The 21,421-nt window shown below is 43.4% G+C and overlaps 1 protein-coding gene across 4 annotated transcripts in view; it reads right to left on the bottom strand.

Annotated features, from left to right (window-relative positions):
- The window catches only part of LOC123757638 (bifunctional peptidase and arginyl-hydroxylase JMJD5), a 296,441-nt gene that overhangs the window by 21,584 nt on the left and 253,436 nt on the right, over positions 1-21,421 (bottom strand). For 3 of the 4 annotated variants that reach the window (XM_045741509.2, XM_069329516.1, XM_045741524.2), the window contains 3 exons: positions 18,383-19,533; positions 7,316-8,082; positions 6,267-6,554 (listed from right to left, as the gene is read on the bottom strand). In XM_045741509.2, coding sequence (XP_045597465.1) covers positions 6,300-6,554; positions 7,316-8,082; positions 18,383-18,872 — 1,512 coding nt within the window. In that variant the 5' untranslated portion in view covers positions 18,873-19,533 and the 3' untranslated portion in view covers positions 6,267-6,299. The remainder of the gene's footprint in view (positions 1-6,266; positions 6,555-7,315; positions 8,083-18,382; positions 19,534-21,421) is intronic. The other variant, XM_069329517.1, reaches the window with a different exon arrangement.

Genomic DNA, 21,421 nt, shown 5'->3' with positions numbered 1-21,421 from the left:
TCGATGGTAACTGAAATATCAGTTCTCCAAAATTCATTTTTATTTATGGTCTGATGCCTGAACGTGTTTCGTAATTCTTATTACATTTTCAAAGACAGTTTACACATACAAATTCATCGTATTTATACTCGTTTTTGGGTGAGGTGACAAACACAAGACAGAACACGAAACAATGAGTATGAAAACATAAGAACGGAAGTAACTGCAGAAGGCCTATTGGCCCATACCTCCTCTTCCTGCTTCTATGTTGGTTCAGGGTCTTGGTGGGTAGAATATAGTTGTGCATTAATTAATTGGCTATTGATTGTTGGTGTTGACTTTTTGATGTGTAGTGCCTCGCTGATGACGAGCCTCCTGCTATCGCTGTATCTATCAATGATTTCTTTATTTGTTAAGATTTCTCTGGTTAATTTAATTTTTTAAATTTTTGCCCCGAGGGGCGAGTTTATTGGGCAGCGCCACACATTTTGTGAGTGGACATACCGCCATAGCAGCATGTACAACACTCCCCAATAGAAATTTTTCTGGTGATGGTCTGGTTGTGAGAAGAAATTATATGTTCCTTGATGGAGCCCTGTTGTTTTTGCATTGTTAATCGCCCGGAAAGAGACATTATTATCTTGCCTATATCCTGAGTTCTTTGGGGCTTACAGTCCCCAAGTGGGCATTTGAAGGCATAGACGATGTTGGACTCCTTCAAGGTGTTCTGTTTGGTGTCTGGGGAGTTTTTCATGAGTTGGTTGGCCGTTTCTTTGGTTTTATAGTAAATTGTCACTTGTATTTTCTGATTTTTGTCTGTAGGGATAACGTTCCCATCAAGATATAACAGAACAGAACCCATGAGCACCACACCAGAAATAAATACAGTTTTGATATTCCTAGAGTACGACTTAATCAAACCAGAAATGCTCTACAAATCAAGGGGCCCAGGATGTGGAATGACCTTCCCAACCATGTTAAAGACAGTACCTCTCTCAACCAGTTTAAGTTAAAAACGAAGCTATACCTAATAAATTCCCTGTAACCTACCTTACCTCTCTATTGTCAACCCATGTATGTTTTTTGTTTTTTTTTTGTTTTACAAATCAACGCTGTTTTAATGTAATTTTCTGTAATAATTTGTAATTGTATTTGTGCTGTTTTTTCAACAATGTTCCCCCCTCTTTTACCTCTATTTTTATTTGTACTCAACGCATTTTTTTCTTTTTACCCATTAGTTTTAAGCTTTAGTCAGTAGTGTTTTTTCCTGCCCGAAACGCTTTGCGTAATAGTGGCTTTAGGCATTGTATGTATGATCTCCTATCTATAAAGCCAACAAACTTTGTAAAATCTCTTTATGTATGTACCTTTGCCTAAATAAAAATTATTATTATTATTATTATTATTATTATTAAGAATATCTTTCAGGACCCTTTCCTCCATTTTATGAGCCGTCGAAAAGAAGTTCCTGTAAAATAGTCTAATAGGGGGTACAAGTGTTGTGTTGGTTGACTCTTCAGAGGTTGCATGGCGTTTCACCTATTTTTTCTGATGTCTTCAACAAAACCGTTAGAGAAGCCGTTGTTGACTAGGACCTGCCTTACCCTACAGTGTTCTTCATTGACTTGCTTCCATCCTGAGCTGTGACTGAGAGCCCAGTCGACGTAAGCATTGACAAGACTCCTCTTGTACCTGTCTGGGCAGTCACTATTGGCATTGAGGCGCATTCCTATGTTTATTTCCTTAGTGTACACTGCAGTGTGGAAGCCTCCGCTCCTTTCCATGATAGTTACACCTAGAAAGGGCAGCTTCCCATCATTCTCCATCTTGTAAGAGAAACTCAGCACAGAATTCCACTCAAATGCCTCCTTCAGCTGCTGCAGACGTCTGGCATCAGGTACTTGCGTAAAAATATCGTCAACATACCTGCAGTATATGGCGGGTTTCAAGTCCATGTCAACTAAGACCCTCTGCTCAATGGTACTCATGAAGAAGTTCACAAAGAGGACACCTAGAGAAGAACCCATGGCGACCCCATCTACTTGCTTATACATGTGCCCATTTGGGCTCAAGAAGGGTGCCTCTTTAGTGCAGACTTGGAGAAGTTTCCTTAGTATATTTTTCTGGTAGGTCAAGAGGAGTGCAAGTCGGATCACGATACACTCTGTCTGCTATCATCCTGATTGTTTCATCTACAGCTACGTCGGTAAACAGTGACTCTACATCCAATGAGGCTCTTATCCTTGTGGCCAGTGCTCCCCACAGTAAGTCAACAAATTCCTTTGGAAACTTCAGGATGAAAGCACAAGGTACATGAGGAGTCAACAAGCCATTGAGTCGCTTAGCCAGTCTGAATGTGGGTGTGGGTATCTGGCTGATGATTGGCTGAAGTGGGTTTAGGTTTCCAGGATTGTGGGTCTTGACATTTCCATACGCATACCCAGGTTTATATTCCCCAATAACCTTTGGCAGGTGGAGTCTTGGCGTTCACAGTTTCGATCTGTTTACCAAATGTAATAAGAATTACAAAATGCATCCAGGCGTCAGACCATAAATAAAAATGAATTTTGGAGAATTGATATTTCAATTACCATCAACAGTGAAGAGAAACATAAGAAATATTGAGAAAATTCGTGTTAGAATTATTAATCTAACTTTTTCGGTCATATTTAATAATATATATATATATATATATATATATATATATATATATATATATATATATATATATATATATATATATATATATACACACACACACACACACACACACACACACACACACACACACACCTTTTTATACAAAAAGGGCGACAGACAAGAGGCACTGAACTACAGGCCAGTGTCCTTGACTTGTATACCATGCAAGGTGATGGAGAAGATCGTGAGAAAAAACCTGGTAACACATCTGGAGAGAAGGGACTTCGTGACAAATCGCCAACATGGATTCAGGGAGGGTAAATCTTGCCTTACAGGCTTGATAGAATTCTACGATCAGGTGACACAGATTAAGCAAGAAAGAGAGGGCTGGGCGGACTGCATTTTCTTGGATTGTCGGAAAGCCTTTGACACAGTACCGCATAAGAGGCTGGTACATAAGCTGGAGAGACAGGCAGGTGTAGCTGGTAAGGTGCTCCAGTGGATAAGGGAGTATCTAAGCAATAGGAAGCAGAGAGTTACGGTGAGGGGTGAGACCTCCGATTGGCGTGAAGTCACCAGTGGAGTCCCACAGGGCTCTGTACTCGGTCCTATCTTGTTTCTGATATATGTAAATGATCTCCCGGAGGGTATCGATTCATTTCTCTCAATGTTTGCGGACGATGCTAAAATTATGAGAAGGATTAAAACAGAAGAGGACTGTTTGAGGCTTCAAGAAGACCTAGACAAGCTGAAGGAATGGTCGAACAAATGGTTGTTAGAGTTTAACCCAACCAAATGTAATGTAATGAAGATAGGTGTAGGGAGCAGGAGGCCAGATACAAGGTATCATCTGGGAGAGGAAATTCTTCAGGAGTCAGAGAAGGAAAAAGACTTGGGGGTTGATATCACGCCAGACCTGTCTCCTGCAGCACATATCAAGCGGATAACATCAGCGGCATATGCCAGGCTGGCCAACATACGAACGGCATTCAGAAACTTGTGTAAAGAATCATTCAGAACTTTGTATACCACATATGTCAGGCCAATCCTGGAGTATGCAGCCCCAGCATGGAGTCCATATCTAGTCAAGGATAAGACTAAACTGGAAAAGGTTCAAAGGTTTGCCACCAGACTAGTACCCGAGCTGAGAGGTATGAGCTACGAGGAGAGACTACGGGAATTAAACCTCACTTCGCTGGAAGACAGAAGAGTTAGGGGGGACATGATCACCACATTCAAGATTCTGAAGGGGATTGATAGGGTAGATAAAGACAGTCTATTTAACACAAGGGGAACACGCACAAGGGGACACAGGTGGAAACTGAGTGCCCAAATGAGCCACAGAGATATTAGAAAGAACTTTTTTAGTGTCAGAGTGGTTGACAAATGGAATGCATTAGGAAGTGATGTGGTGGAGGCTGACTCCATACACAGTTTCAAGTGTAGATATGACAGAGCCCGATAGGCTCATGAATCTGTACACCTGTTGATTGACGGTTGAGAGGCGGGACCAAAGAGCCAGAGCTCAACCCCCGCAAACACAACTAGGTGAGTACAACTAGGTGAGTACACACACACACACACACACACACAGGGGGGGCCTCGTAGCCTGGTGGATAGCGCGCAGGATTCATAATTCTGTGGCGCGGGTTCGATTCCCGCACGAGGCAGAAACAAATGGGCAAAGTTTCTTTCACCCTGAATGCCCCTGTTACCTAGCAGTAAATAGGTACCTGGGAGTTAGTCAGCTGTCACGGGCTGCTTCCTGGGGTGTGTGTGTGTGTGTGGTGTGGAAAAAAAAAAAAAAAAAAAAAAAAAAAAAAAAAAGTAGTTAGTAAACAGTTGATTGACAGTTGAGAGGCGGGCCGAAAGAGCAAAGCTCAACCCCCGTAAAAACACAACTAGTAAACACACACACACACTAGCTGTACCCGGCCACGCGTTGCTGTGGCTCAGCAACGCATGGACACAGCAACCTATCCCTGTCTCCACGTCCTTCCACCATTCCCCCGGTCCCCTCGTCCTCCCAACCATTCCTCACTCCCCTGTCCTTTGTCCTCCCCACCATCCCCTCGTCCTCTCCACCATTCCCCATTCCACTGTTCCCTCGTCCTCCCCACTATCTCCCACACCCCCGTCCATCATCCTCACTACCATTCCCCCCTCCCCTGTCCCCTTGTCCTCTCCGCCATTCTCCAATCCCTCATCCCCTCATCCCCACCATCCCCAACTCCCCCATCCATTCGTCCTCCCCACCATTACCCCTTACCCTGTCCCCTCGTCCTCCCCACCATCCCTCACTCCCGTTCCTTCGTCCTCCCCACCATTCCCTATTCCCTTGTCCGATGCATTTCCAAATGATCTGGTACTCCCATCAGAAAATTGGGAACATCAAATGATCTGATGTTCCCATCACTGAAAAAAAAGAACAGTTAAAGAAACGAAATGATAAAAAATAAAAATAAAAATAAACAATACTCACGAAATGAACGCTATGGTAAACTACACAGTTCTATTCCAACACAATGTCACACAAAATAATGAAATCAGAATGAAAATAAATCGAAATCTATGAAAATTAACTTTACCAGTGCAATCAGAAACATTGAAATGAAATCTTAACATATTTAGTATAGCATGGGTTGCTCTTATGTGCAACAGATGGTGCTGTTTAAAAAAAAAAAAACATGTTTTTACCTGTCACAGGTGTGGCAGCTATATAGTAGATTTATAAAAACATGCGTGTATTCGATTGGAACGTTGTGTCAAAATTTTAAAGCAATTGGTGAAGAACTTTAGTAGATAACAGCGTATGTTGCTCTTACGTCCAACAGATGGCACTATTTAAAAAAAAAATCCTGTCACAGGTGAGGCATGTATATAGTAGATACATAAAAACATGCTCCTTTTCGAATGCAACGCTGTGTCAAAATTTCAAAACAATCGGTAAAATTTTTTGAAGATTTCCATCACATGAAAAGCCTATTTTGAAACAGCGATTTTGAACAAAAGAACAAACGGGGGGGGGGGGCACAACCCCCGTCCCGGGGGGAGGTGCCCGCGAGACGAGCACCTCCCCCTGATAAAGGGAGCGGAACTTGCCACCTACCATCACCTGGTGGATGGTAAATGGTAATTACAATTTGGGCCATTTAGAGGAAGGGTATTACCACGCTGCCTATGTAAAGGGAAGACTTACCAGCTACTGCTGGTAAGGTAAGAGGGAGGACGAGGTACTAGCCGGGACCATCTAGGAGAAAGGGGAGTTACTATCCATCCCATACAGGGAATGGGAGTCACTAGCTGGCTCATGAAGAGAGAGCAGACGTTATCAGTGGTCCCATGGTGAGGGAGGGAGAGATAACAGCACATACAAATCGCCTGATAAAACTGGTATCCAATACACGCACAAAAAATGTGGCTCGTTATCATTGCAAGTCCATAACCTACCCAAAACTAATTTTTAAAATTTATTTTTAAGGAAACACCGTACAACACTACCGTGTCTCATATGACTTAATAATGATAAAAAACTGAGGCATGTTCAAATTTTATTGAGAATTACATGCAACTAAATGACACCATATAAGTCAACATGTGAATACAAGCATCATCATCATCAACAAGGACACGAGACTTAATAACACCTGTTTCATCTTGTCAGCAGCAGGTCAGGCCTCTCAGGTCCACCAGAAGGAGACGGAGAAGGAGGTAGAGAGCGACCTGACGTAGTGCCAACAGCGAGGTGGGATGTACAGAGCCTCGCCGGGACCCAGCACCAGGTCATGGTACTGGGCCCGCTGCAGGAGTGGCCACTCCTCCAGGGGGCCCTCCACGTCGGCCTGGGAGGTGTTGGCCAGCAAGGGGTCCGCGTGAGGGTACACCAGGCCACTCTGCTCCTCCCCGTACAAGCGAATGTACTTATAACCCATCACCTGTCAAAACAGAGACGATTATCACATCTTACCTGTCGTGCTAGTGTGTGGAACCTCTATGTTGGTGTCTGGAACATCTATGTTGGTGTATGGAACCTCTATGTTGGTGAGTGGAACCTCTATGTTGGTGAGTGCAACATCTATGTTGGTGTGGGGAACCTCTATGTTGGTGTGTAGAATATCTATGAGTTAAAACTAACGTAGATATATGACGGAACCTAACCAACCCTACCTAATCTTAACCTAACCTTAACACAATTAAGTCAATAATTTATGTCCTTAATATAATATAATAATAATAATTTAAAAAACTAATTGGAAACAATTTATTGAAAATAAAGAAAATCACTCGGCCTATTAGACAAATCGGACCTTGCATAGTAGGCTGAGAAGTGCGTTCTGGCTACTAGGTACGACATATATATATATATATATATATATATATATATATATATATATATATATATATATATATATATATATATATATATATATATATATATATATGTATCCACTACCAGCATAGTCAAAGTTAGTCACGAGAGAGATAACCAGCATCGGTGTAGTTAAATGAAGTAATAATGTAGCGTCTGTATATTTACTAACTTCGTTAAAGATATTATTTGCCAAAATAAACACTGCATGATGCTCGGAAAGTCAGACTTGCTGAATAGATATAATTTATTTGTCAAGTGTCATCGCCAGCTGCTTCAGACCTGCTGATACCACTGCAGATGAGAATTATCATGTTGTTAACTAACCTGAACAAGAATGTTGTGGTCTGGGTCATGGTGTAGTGGACTGACAGTGCCCCGTGGCCCCAGCCAGGCGTGCAGGCGGGGAGGGTCCTCGCCCAGATGGCAATAGTCAGGCACCAAGATGTCGTCTTGCAGCTGTGGCACCTGGTCCAGCAGCTGGTGCTGGGCAAGGTAGCCGATCGGAGTGCTGGGAGTGTGGTGCGTCACATATGTTGTAAGGTAGTCGTCTAGGGTCATTAGTGCTTGGGACCAAGTGAGGTCGGTGTAGCGAGCACCCACCTCTACGGGCACAATGCGCGCCCCAGCGATTTGTCGAAGATAAGGTATATTCCACAAGTTGAGGGCAGGCCAGTGGTCGACAACACCAAGCAGCTTAACGGGCACTCCAGCGGTCATGTAGTGCAGCAAGAATCTGTCCAGAGGTGGACAGTGAACCGAAGGGAGCGGACTTGTCACGCTGGCGGCATCCTGTTGAGTGATGGAGGCACCATCTTCACCTTCGTCTTCAGCTGCTCCAGCCCTCGCCAGCCGAGCGTAAGTATTTAGAGCGGCAGCTGTGGAATGGAGAGGGTTGTCGTCGACAGGAGCGCCCATCAGCAGTCCGCGGTCACATGCCCGCACCACATCAGCTGCTGCCAGGTAGGCACTGGTGTGTGAGGCTGAATGAGCACCAGACGCAACTTGGAGACGCAGCAAGAGGAGGCCCACCAATGCTAAACTGCCCCAGGTGAACACCCACCTCCAAGAAAGATCAACATCTTTCCAGTGACCTTCAGGAGAAAATTTCATTATAGAAACATTTCGTCAAAGTTTGCATAAGTATACATATGCACCCAGGCTTACCCAACCCACACTCGGGAAGCAGTCACCATCAGGACATCTTGTAGTGCCACCCAAATATTAGTTCTCCCTACATTCTCAGCATTTAACTTATGGGAATTTAAACCCCTTATTAAACTCCTCTAGGTGTTTAATCCTCTTATCCTGAGACTTTGACTCTTCCAGACCCACTGTACTAAGAGTTTATATTTCTAAATCCTAATTGTGTTTTCTTATCCTGCTTCACATTGCTATTAATTGGGACGCCTATATGTATATTTAGCAGCAAACTACATACATTTTTTCTAAACAATAATAGAACACAATTTTTTCAAATGGTAATACGAAACCTCATAACAACCATTAGTTAGTTACACAAACCTGCAGCAGTGATTAGTGTTGTCGGCTCACAACTGATTTAACCTGAATTAGATTCCTGGGCATTGTAAAATGTTTGAGCGCATTTCCTTATATAAAATGCCTCTGTTTACCTAGCAGTAAATAAATACCAGGGAGTTAGACGACTGTTGTGGGTTGCATCTTGGGTATGGTCAATAGCTACCCTAGGTGGGCCTCGATAAACTTTATAGGCTTCCAGTGCCCGAAAATGGGGAAATAAAACTACACAGCTGTGTTAGATAGGCTGAAACCTCTGGTGAACCTGGAGGGTTACTAGTGATCATGATGCTTTGATAGCAGCGGTATGTACCCCTGAGAGATTTATCCATAAATAGTTGCTCAGTAAGCTATTGTTGAACAGATTTTTGCATTGAAACTCGCAACTTTGAACATGACATATCAATTAAGCTCATGCTGTGCCTACCATCTCATGGGGCTTTCACATCTGGGTAAGGTAAATAGAAGTCAGCTGAGGAATGGTTGTTGCCTCTAGTTGCCGGAGGTCTCTGGTAAACTAATAGTCATGTGAAAAGTTACCCACACCCTCAGTGCTCACATGACAATGTGCACCCTGGACACCTGGAGAGTGTTCTGGGAATTCTTCTACTCCACGAGCCTGGCCCAGGGCCAGGCTCGACTTGTGATAACTTGGTCCAACAGGCTGAAGTTTGGTACGGCCCGCAGGCCCACATATCCACTACAGCCTGGTTGGTCCGGTACCTCTTGCAAGAACTTATCTAAATGCCTCTTGAATACATCCACCTTCGTTTCAGCAACATTTCTAATGCTTGCTGGGAGGGTGTTGAACAGCTGTGGCCCTCTGATGATCAGACAGTGTTCTCCGATTGTGCCTATGGCATCTCTACTCTTCACTGGTTCTGCATTTCCTTCCGTATTTTTCGTTCCAGTATGTTGTTATTCTACTGTGCAAATTTGGGACCTGGCCTTCAAGTATCTTCCATGTATATATTATTAGATACGCCTCTCGTCTCCTTTTCAAAAAGTACATGATGAGAGCTTTGAGACGGTCCCAATAATTTAGATGTTTAATCGTTTCTATGCGTGCCGTATATGTTCTCTGTATTCCCTATAATTCGGAGATCTCTCTCGCTCTGAAAGGGAAAGTGAGTACCGATCAATACTCATGACGGGAAAGCACCAGTGATTTAAATAGCATTAGCATTGCTGAGGGGTCTCTGGATTTGAACGTGTCAGAAATTTCGACACTTAATTTACTAACCCCTAGCGTACCAAGTTAAAACGGTTATCTCAGGAATATATTAACATTACTAATTTACTAACTTTTCACAGAGAACGAATTTAGCAACATGCCAGAGAGAATGGGATGTTGATGCGTAAGCAAATTCACGATTTACGTGTGTTATTTACTCTTGTGAATAACTAAAACTTTCAGTCTAGAGTTTAATTACCACAAAAAAGTATTCTCTATGACTGAACGTAATTAATTGATAGAGAATGAAGCTCGGATTTTCTGTAAGTCGAAAATATAGAAATTTGAACCGTGATAGTGGAAGCGTCCCCAGCCGCGGCGTCCAGGCCATTGTGCACATGGCAGTTGAGACGCTAACACGTACCAGCCTACCTTAAGAATACACACGTGCTCGCACAATATACTTCTCGCGATTCTGTGACAAAGGAACTACTGACGTCCTGACAATCCACGATTCACAACCTTGGGAAGTAGACCCCTAGCAAAATGGGTTTGCTGGATTATCAAGGATGTTCTCTATTTTGTGAATCTGCTCTGTGAATTTCTCAACCGTTGTAACTGGCGGTTTATATATATTAGAATAATAATTGGGTTTATTTTTCTACCTTGATTCAAAGTACCTCTTCCACCTCATTGGTCGAGCTTAGTAGCTCTGTGCATACCAGTTCCTCTTTAATATACAGACCTACTCTTCCATTTGACCTAGTTTCTCTATCACATCTATATAAATTATAATTTGGAATCCAGATTTCACTCTCCGTGTAATCTTTCGTTTGAGTTTCCGTGACTGCCCCAAATGCTGAGCTTAACTCTACTAGAAGGCCATTTATAAACTTAACTATATTTCTTGATTTTGACTTTAGGCCTTGTATGTTTGCAAATATTAATGATTTTCCATATTGTGTGTCACTTCTGAAGGCTTTTGGAAGTTCCAAAAGTGTGTGTTCTCCCTCCTCTCCACCCTGAACCAGGGTGTGCTGTTTTGGCAATAGTTCGTCCAGTTTTGGTAGTGGTACTGGGGAGTGTGGTAGTATGTGTGGAGTTGGGGCGGTGTAGAATGTGCGCGTTTGATGACAAATTTAAATCCTGTCTTCGGAATTTCTCCCTCCCCATCCGTACTCCTGCAACGTTTCTGCCTGTCTGTTCCTGTCTCTGTTTCTGCCTGCCTCTAAAAAACTTCCAGGGTTACTATATTGGACTTCCTCTCTTTTATAGCGGTGTGTACCTCTCATGTGGAAATCAGGGCATTAAAAATCATAGCATTTTCTCTCTTTAATTGAGTTTGCATAGTTCAGGGTGGAAATATTTGCAATTTGTTCCAAAACGACATTTGCCTCTACCTAATATGTTTCGGCATTTTCAGGGATGCATGAATGTGTATTCTATGCCTTTGGACCCATATCTGGACATTCCCTTTGCATAATATTTCCAAATATATTAATTTGTGATTTTATTCAGGTTGTTTATACCTGTGCATGCCTTGGCCATCTCGGTTTTGGGGTTGTCTTGTGTTTTTTGCTATTTTTTCATTTCCGCATTCCTTCTCAGTATTGCTCTCCTCTTTGTTTTGTTCTCATCATTCTCATTTTTTGCTCTCATTATTCATATTACCGGTTGGCTCTTCAATATTGCCATCGTTTTTACATACCTCGACACAATGTCCTTCCACACTGCTAATTTGCCTCTCTAAACTATCAATCCCTGGGTTGTGTTCCGTATTCATTGTTATTTTTACATAATCTGCATACATTTCTGGTAGTTTTTTCTGTGAATGGTAGCCTATATGCTTCAGGAATGTTATACATTAATTTAGCGATGTTTTCCCATAACAGTCTATCAATGTGACATCCAGTAGGTACCTTTTTTTTTTTTTGCATAGTGTGTAGGTAATTTCGTACAACTCAAGTGAAATCTTGTGTTACAAATGTTACATACAATCCCTACAATACTCGTCTGAAGTGTTTTAAAGCAGTTGTCACATACCTCCATGTTGGGTTTGTGGTGTAGAGGTCTGCTCCCCTATTTGTGATTTACCGTCTTTATTCCTTGTTGTCTCTACTATTTGTAATATATGTATATATTTATATGGTGTGACGATAATCTCCTTCAAGAGATTGAGCCTGCTCTTCCCTCCATAATTACGTCGTTGAAATTATATAAAACTACTATGGAAGAAATGTCCAACAACGACAACAACACCAGCTCCGGTTTGCCAGAGCGCAAAACGTTGCAGCCAGAGACACCTGTTCAGACTCAAACCGCCAAACTACCTGTTGATCGCTACCGGCTCCGCTGATTGGTCGCCGGTCTGGCTGCACCTGCACTCGCCCCCCCATACTACTTGATGTCTGGGGTCGCCACGACCTCAGACCTCAGAATATTCAGTGCTTTCGTGGTTACCACTCCTCCCGGCTAGACGTTAGCGTGTACTGAGAGAGGTGGTAGCTTAAAGCCAATATTCCAGCACCTTCCCTTGAATTTTGTATTGCACTTCCTGTTATTTTGCCTTAACGTAACTTTTCATTGTGTCATTTAATTATTCTTATTATTTTGATTGATTGATTTTATTATACAAATTTGTTTGTCCATTTTTTCATGTTTTGATTTATTTAACGTAATTAAAATTTCATTGTTAAAGTTTACTTGTGTTTTGTGTGTCTTCCCCTTACCTTACCACAGACGAAGTTCCAGTTTTTTCTATTTTTTTTTATAACTATGTGACGAGGCCATACCCCTAGCCTTAAACAGCCGAACACCAACGCGTTACCGTCACAAGTTATATGGGGGCCTGTCCTAGGAGCTTCACTCAGGTACTGGTGCCAAGTGGTAATTTATGGTAAGCGTATTTAACTTTGTTAACGTAGCTTTACTATTTTTCATATTCAATTTCATTTTTTATAAGGTGCGGTGTATTGTGCATTACGAGAGTAACATATGGTGAAGGTGAGACAACTTTGGATTACGTGGTGACTGTAGGCCGCAGTCATACTCTTAATTGGTCATCTCTCCCTCCGTGTTATTACTCGTGTTTACCATCTATGTCCCTTGAATATTTCTCATTTTGACAGATCATCATATTGGTACCCTGGTACTGTGGTCTGCCCCGGGTCAAGAGTACCCAATCTTCTGCAATCTGACTGTAGGAGGACAAAGAGGGCCATAGTTCCTCTAGCTCGAACTTTAGTTGCTGAATTGGGACCTCAGCAGCAGTTCTCGTCACCAGTTGACACCTCGCACCCCTACACGTCAGTCAGAGATGATGATACATACAACGGTAGGGAATTAGCTTACTTTTTCAGAGCACAAAAGTTCGCTAATTCTGTAAGTATCATATTAAATTCAGTAGGAAAAACTTGCTTTATGTCCTATAGAGACTTGGCAAGGTATGCCTACATCCTTGGACTACCAATTTTACTTTTGAGACAATTAACTGTTTCATTTGTTTTCGAAACTCTGTTTCATTTGTTAGTAGGATTTTCTTGCCCTTATCCTCTTACATGAGTACCGGGTACAAGATTTCCTGCGCCCTTGATTTAATTTAATCATTTATCTTTTACTTAACTTTAATTGTTAAAGATCTCACAGGATAGGTATCAGTTGCCACGTTGTCCTGTTTCTGACATTCACTATTGAATATTCGTGTACCTTTATTTGCTAATTTCACCATGTTTCGTCTCCAAGCTTTCCGTACAAATCCAGCAGGTGAAATAGGGACTTTAAGTCGTGCCAAGAAGACTGAATTACAAACTCTTGCACATGAGTATCAACTAGAAGTTCCCTACCAAGCCAACAAAAATGACCTACACAACCTGTTGCTGGATTACTATTTAGAGCAAGGTAAGATAGACTCTGAAACTCATGAAACTTACTATATTGCAGGAAAAACTGATTTGGCAACGATGAAACTCCAATTGGAACTGGCCAAGATTGAGCGTGAGCAGCAAAGGGAAGCAGCTGCCATACGAAGGGAAGAACAAGAACGTGAGATTGCCTTACTCCAGGAGCGGGAACGCATACGGCTTGAAACCAAACAACGCGAGTTGGAAATGCAACGTGAACATGACAAGCAACAAGCTACTCTGGCTCTTGAGTGTCGTCAACGAGAATACACGTTGGAAACTTCCCACCTCGTTAAACGCCAGCAAGCTACTGCCAATCTTCCCGTCAGTTTTAATATATCGCATGCAAGTAAGTTAATGCCATCCTTTGTAGAAGCAGAAGTTGATGTGTTCTTCACCTTTGAAACCCTTGCTAATCAACTCAGTTGGCCTGTCGACCAATGGGCCACACTTCTCAGAGTCCATCTTACAGGTAGAGCTGCAGTCACACTCAGTACTTTGGCGTCTGAGAATGACTACTACACTCTGAAACAAGCAGTGTTAGACGCCTACCTACTTTCCACCGAAAGTTATAGAAGGAAATTCCGTGACCACCTGAAGGCAAGTACCACTACCTTCCTTGAGTTTGCTAACACGAAACGGAGGTATTTCATGAAATGGCTGGAAGCAGCACATGTCTCTACTTTTACAGAACTCGTCAACCTGATGCTTGTTGAAGAATTCTTGAGACGTGTGCCGCCTCCTGTCCGCCTCTACTTAGCAGATAAAGAAGAAACCGACTACCTGAAGTGTGCTAAGTCGGCTGACACTTACAGCCTCATCCACCGGCTGACACCCGAACCATCCTCCAGTAAGAAGTCGTGGTACAGTTACGAGAAGGTGAGCCCCGATCAAGCTGGTTCACAACTGTACTGCAAGTATTGTAGACTCTATGGACATACCATAGACAAGTGTGGTAAGTCTCAATACAAGGGAACCACTGACCAACAAAGACCCAAACCAACTCCTCCTAAGTCCGGTAAGCCTGTGATGAATGTTGGTGTTGATGTTAATGATCTTTCTCTTTTCAGTAACCACCTGTATACTGGAACTGTCTCTGCCAACGGTTCAAATCCGGAGGGACGTTTCAAATTGAAGATCTTGAGGGACACAGCGGCTCTACAATCGATCATCTTGAAGTCGGCTGTGCCCAACATCGTCTACACCGGAGAAACTGTCTTCATCACTGACCTCACTGCTACCACTCCATACCCTCTCGCCAGAGTCCACCTGGATTGTCCCTACGTGAACGGGGAAGTCCAAGTCGCCGTCAGGGAAAAGCCTTTTCCCATGCCTGGAGTGCAACTTCTCCTAGGCAACGACTTGGCAGAAGACCTGCAACCGACCAACCTGATCGTCATGGACAAACCCCAGGTGTGTAACTCTGTGCCAATAAACCCTATTCTAGAGTATGTTCCAGCAGAAGTTCAAGAGAGTGATGAAGTTTCTCCTCCGGTTCTCGTGACCACCCGTGCACAAGCCGCACGTCCACAGCCAGCTGACTCTACTGCTACCGCTGTCCCTCAAGACCCTCAGAAACTACCCCCGCATCTGACCAAGTTGGAGTTCCGTAAGTTGCAGAGGGAAGATCTTACTTTAACACCATTGTTTTTCCAGGCTGAGACTCAACCCGACAGTATTCCTGGGTTCTTCCTAGAGAACGACTTGCTCTACCGCAGATATAGACCCAGTAAACTGAAGGAGGAGGACGATTGGGCCAACATCGAACAACTTGTGATTCCCACCAGCCTGTGGCCCACTATTCTACACCTGGCCCACGGAGCATTCTCCCACTACGGCTTCAACAAGACTTACCATGGGATTCGTCAAGACTACTACTGGCCAGGTATGGTAAATAACGTCAAACAGTACGTAAAACAGTGTCATACATGTCAGATGGCAGGCAAACCGAACGTCTCCATTCCCAGAGCACCACTGATTCCCATACAGGTGCCTGCGGAACCTTTCCACAGACTCATAATAGACTGTGTTGGTCCTTTACCTCGGACCAGTTCAGGTAACGCCTACATCCTAACCATCCTGTGTCCTACCACCAGATTTCCCATAGCAGTTCCAGTGAAGAACATCACGGCTGCTACAGTTATAAAACATCTATTGAAGATCTTCACTCAATACGGATTTCCCAGGGAGTTTCAAAGTGACTGTGGTACCAACTTCACCAGTGATCTCTTCAAAAGGACACTGGAGGAGTTCAACATCAAACAGGTATTGTCCAGCCCCTATCATCCTGCTTCACAGGGTTCTCTTGAACGTAGTCATCAGACCATCAAAGCACTCTTGAAAAGTTTTGTAGTGAAACCTCGAAGGATTGGGATAAGCAGATTGACCTTATAATGTGTATTTTCAGAAGTCTCCCCAATGAGTCCCTAGGAGTATCTCCTTATGAGATGCTCTACGGCCGTAAGTGCCGTACTCCCCTTAAGGCTTTCAAAGACTCTCTCAGAGATGCCACCTTCAGTGAGCATCAGAATGTGCCCCAGTTTCTTCAAAACCTTCAACACATTCTAGAGAGAGTCCACCGCTTTGCCCATGATAATCTATTGAAAGCCCAGGTGAGAATGAAGACTCATTACGACCAGACCAGCAAAGTAAGAAAATTCAAGCCGGGAGACTTCGTCCTTGCCTATTTCCCTATCCCAGGTTCACCTTTACAAAACAGATTTTCAGGACCCTACTGCGTCAAAGAGTGCAGGAATAATAACAACTACGTAATAGAGACTCCAGATAGGCGGCGGAAGACCCAGCTGTGCCACGTCAACCTCCTGAAGCAATATAATGGTACTCCTCCCACTGTCTTGACTAATTGTTCTACCTTCACAGAACCCTACATCCACAGTGAGACCATCCCAGCTTCTCCTCCCGAAAGCACTGACAAGGAGTCAGCGCTTTCTAATTCCGAAATCCTTAATGATCTTCCCAAATGCTTTCAGGATAATAATCGTGCTCCTTTGCCCTCTTCTAATTCCACTCTCACCTCGTCAGATAAGCCCTTCATCCTCCATGTCGACGCCAATGGTACCGACGTTGGTGGTGTCGTGATGCAGCAACGAGGCGAGAAGAATACACCTGTCAGCGACTACTGCTACAAGGATCTACGGAACAATTGGCAAGGAGCTACTCTTCCTCATCCTGAAGCTTCAGCACTTCACTCCACACCTGAAAAGTGCTCGGTCCACCAACAACACGGACCACACCACCCTACACCTCCTGCAGCACGCCCACTTCTCATCTCAACGTCTTCTACTATGGGCTTGCTAACTGCAGAAATTCAACCTGGAGACACGCTATACCAAGAGTCTGACAACATCTTAACCCATGATCTCTCCAGAGTTTATGAAGTAGAAGCAACTCCACCCATTACTCCACCACATAACGACGTACTTCTTCCAGAACCGCAGGCTTCGGGGGAGAGTTGTGACGATAATCTCCTTCAAGAGATTGAGCCTGCTCTTCCCTCCATAATTACGTCGTTGAAATTATATAAAACTACTATGGAAGAAATGTCCAACAACGACAACAACACCAGCTCCGGTTTGCCAGAGCGCAAAACGTTGCAGCCAGAGACACCTGTTCAGACTCAAACCGCCAAACTACCTGTTGATCGCTACCGGCTCCGCTGATTGGTCGCCGGTCTGGCTGCACCTGCACTCGCCCCCCCATACTACTTGATGTCTGGGGTCGCCACGACCTCAGACCTCAGAATATTCAGTGCTTTCGTGGTTACCACTCCTCCCGGCTAGACGTTAGCGTGTACTGAGAGAGGTGGTAGCTTAAAGCCAATATTCCAGCACCTTCCCTTTAATTTTGTATTGCACTTCCTGTTATTTTGCCTTAACGTAACTTTTCATTGTGTCATTTAATTATTCTTATTATTTTGATTGATTGATTTTATTATACAAATTTGTTTGTCCATTTTTTCATGTTTTGATTTATTTAACGTAATTAAAATTTCATTGTTAAAGTTTACTTGTGTTTTGTGTGTCTTCTCCTTACCTTACCACAGACGAAGTTCCAGTTTTTTCTATTTTTTTTAATAACTATGTGACGAGGCCATACCCCTAGCCTTAAACAGCCGAACACCAACGCGTTACCGTCACAATGGTCAAACCTTTTGTACATGTACCTACCGAATGTGACTGAGCACGACACCCACCATGCATCTGCTCAACTTTCCCCACATCCAAAATAAGGAAACTGGTAAATTTGTCTTCGTCATCTTGACATACACAATATATGGTAATAAGAATTTGTGCATTATTTTCCCACAAATTTCATGATTTTCTATAGTTTTCTATATAAAGATTATGTTTTGAATTCCTTTTTTTTTTAGGGTGGGGTGGGGGGGAGGGAGAACAAAATCTACATTATTCTCCATAACAGATTTTTTTTTATTTTAAATATTGTTTGCGTGGATGCAGGTGGATAAGTTTACCCACCTCGGCTCAACATAGCCAAATTATTACTACCAAAATTTTTGGATAATACTTTTCTCGAACATCCTGCAACTTTCTCTAAAAAATCATAAGAAATCATTTTTATACTTTTTAAATATCGTTAGTGATGTAATTCGGTGTTTTTTTAAATTATTCTGAGCAAGAGTTTTCTGAATTATTCTGAGCAAGAGTTTTCTGAAATATTCTGGGCAAGAGTTTTGTAAATTATTCCTCCTAACAATACAAAGTTGTCCTTAGATTATCTTAATAATAAAAACAATTGGATTACCTGTATTGAGCTTCTGCCAGGAGTAATCCAGAAGAGCGTTGGCGAGGATGTGATCATCAGCTGGAGGAGAAGACCCGGGGGACGCTGCCACTGAGGACGAGGCTACCACCTGCAGGAGCCTCGCCAGCGTCTCACTCGCCCACCTGCCCACTACACCTACCTCCACACCACCAGGCAACACTCTCTCCTCCACCCTCGCTAGTTTCTCGGCGGTTGAAACACCCTTTTCACTACACTTAACATCTGCTAGTTTGCTGCTCGTGGTCTTATTCGCACCCAATGTCTTGTTTTCCATAATTTCTTCACAACATATTGCGTCCCCATGTAACTTTTCTTTCTCTTCCCCACCGACATATTGTTCTACATTCTTGATGCCACCTCGCGATTCTTGGCCAGAGCCTCGTGTGTACTGTAGTTCCTGCAGGATCCTTCCCCTTATCATGAGGAGGGCCTGGCCGGCCGCTCGCCTCAGGCCTCCATCCTCCGCCATGCTCGCAATGATCTCACCCTTTAGTTCTCAGAGGAGTGTTGCGATACTCATATTATTGTTGGTTAATTAAAAAAAATCAGTGACGAAATAATTTGTTTAAGCGTGCTGCAGGAGTGAAGTGTTCACTAATTCGACAGCTTGTAATTTTGAGGGTTTTTAATAAGTGGCCGAAGGGTAAGAGTGTGACTTGGAGATGCCCGGTGTGGTAACTGGCACCAGGGGGGTTCCTGGAGATGCCCGGTGTGGTAACTGGCACCAGGGGGGTTCCTGGAGATGCCCGGTGTGGTAACTGGCACCAGGGGGGTTCCTGGAGATGCCCGGTGTGGTAACTGGCACCAGGAGGGGTACCTGGAGATGCCCGGTGTGGTAACTGGCACCAGGGGGGTTCCTGGAGATGCCCGGTGTGGTAACTGGCACCAGGAGGGGTACCTGGAGATGCCCGGTGTGGTAACTGGCACCAGGGGGGTTACCTGGAGATGCCTGGTGTGGTAACTGGCACCAGGAGGGGTACCTGGAGATGCCCGGTGTGGTAACTGGCACCAGGGGGTTACCACGATAGGTTGCTGGTGTGGAGAAGGGTGCGTGTGTATCCTGCTGCGTGACGCCCACTTGGTGGCTTCCCAGCTGGTGTTGGTCAGTGATCAACACCAGTTGTCTTCACCTGCACCAAGATATAAGTCTTATTAGATTTCTCAATCAAACATACGTTCGGAATTGCAATAATATTCTCAGAATGTTGATTTATAACAGGAATATGGGTTCCATCTGTCTCACACTCAGGCCCAAAAGGGCATCAACAACACATGCACTTAAAGCAATATATCATTATAACTCATTTGGGGAAGTTAGGAGCCCTAAGCTCAGGAAAGCTGAGGGCGAGAGAGCTGTATATGAAAGAATGAAGCCAAAGATATTGAGAACTGACAGCCATTAACGCCCCACCACTAACACACGCCAACATCACGGGGAACCAGCACCAACACACACTATGCTAGTATCCACAACAACCATGTACACATGGCACTTATTCATGATCTCTTACAAAAACTGCAAAACGAAAAAAAATATGGAAAAGTTCGATGATTTTTGGTTCAAATCACAAAACGAGAAAGGCTCTCATTTTGTTATTATTATGTCACGGTAAAATCTCTAGGAAGAGATTCGGCCTACTCCATTATCGTCTATTCTACTCATTCACGTCTATGTAATAAAGAACTGCAGCCAAGAACAACAACAACTACTGCCAGACATCTAGACAATACCACCAGTCTCCTCCCTTCACAGCCCGTCACCCCACCTTGCACCTGGGTCGCTGGGAGGCCACGCCTTCGCAAACAAGCACTTCAAGTGAGCTGGTTCCTAGTTAAAGAAGACATCAGCGCCATCTGCCCGGCCGATATTCTGTATAAATAGGGCTACCAAGCTCTCCAAGATTCAGATTACTCCTGAGTGCTCTTGCTGAGTAGACCTGTTGACACATCTCGGTGTGGTAACAGATTTAGTCAGACTAGCTCACAGTATTCCGCACCATATTTTATTTTGCACCTTAACGTAACGTAAATTTGATTATTCATCTTGTTTGTTTTGCATATTTTGTATTAAAGCCAAGCCTGGATATTTTTTGTAATTTGTTTAATTTATTTTTAAAGTAAAGTATTTTTAAATGTTTTTTTCCCTCTGCTTTATCCTACAGTTTATCACACTGTGAAGACACCTTTTGCAGTTTAACTTTTTTTTTTTTTTAATATTTTGTGACTGGCATTACAGACTGCACGACCACCAACGTTTACCATCACAAATTGGGGGCCTGCCCTAGGAGCCTCACTCGGGTAATGCTTCTAGACCCTTCACTTAAAGTTGTGGTAACTGTACTTGGCTTTATTACAAATTTAATTTTTCAGAACTCTTATTCTTTGACTAATTTTAATGGTGCTTCATACTGTTTGCTTTCGAGATGTAGCATTTTATGATTGTTGGATGACTTTGGATTACGTGGTGTCTTGTGGCCACGGTCATACTCGTGATTGGTTGTTCCATAATCTTTGCTATATCCTGTGTTTCCAGCTTATTCTCGTCCCTACAGGAGAGTTCTCATTCAGACAGATCACCCCCTTTGGTACCCTGGTACTTTGGTCTGTCTTCGGGTCAAGTCCATCCACATCTTTGCAACCTGAATGTAGGAGGATATAGAGGGCCAAAGTTCCTCTCACACGGACTATGCTGTAAGGTTGGGACCCCTACACTTTTTGGACTACCTTCGAGACAGTCGGCTCAACATTCAAGTAGGATCCCTCTTGCCCTTATCCTCGTCATATAGAGTACCGGGTACAAGATTCCCTACTTCCTTGAAATGCTTAGTTTCATTTTTTATCTTAATTGTAACCTTGACTATTGAGTTTAACAGGATAGTTTACCGTTGCCATGTCATCCTGTCTCTGACATTTCATATTTTGGTACATCCACCTGAGTATTCTCTTGCATATATTTGCTATCATTCACCATGTTTCGTCTTTCCACATTTAGACAGAATCCAAACGATGAAGTGAGCA

Source organism: Procambarus clarkii, chromosome 22, assembly GCF_040958095.1.
Source record: "Procambarus clarkii isolate CNS0578487 chromosome 22, FALCON_Pclarkii_2.0, whole genome shotgun sequence".
In the NCBI taxonomy this organism is placed as follows: domain Eukaryota; kingdom Metazoa; phylum Arthropoda; class Malacostraca; order Decapoda; family Cambaridae; genus Procambarus; species Procambarus clarkii.
The sequence above is the reverse complement of the archived record's forward strand: the minus strand, read 5'-3'. Positions and strand labels throughout refer to the sequence as shown.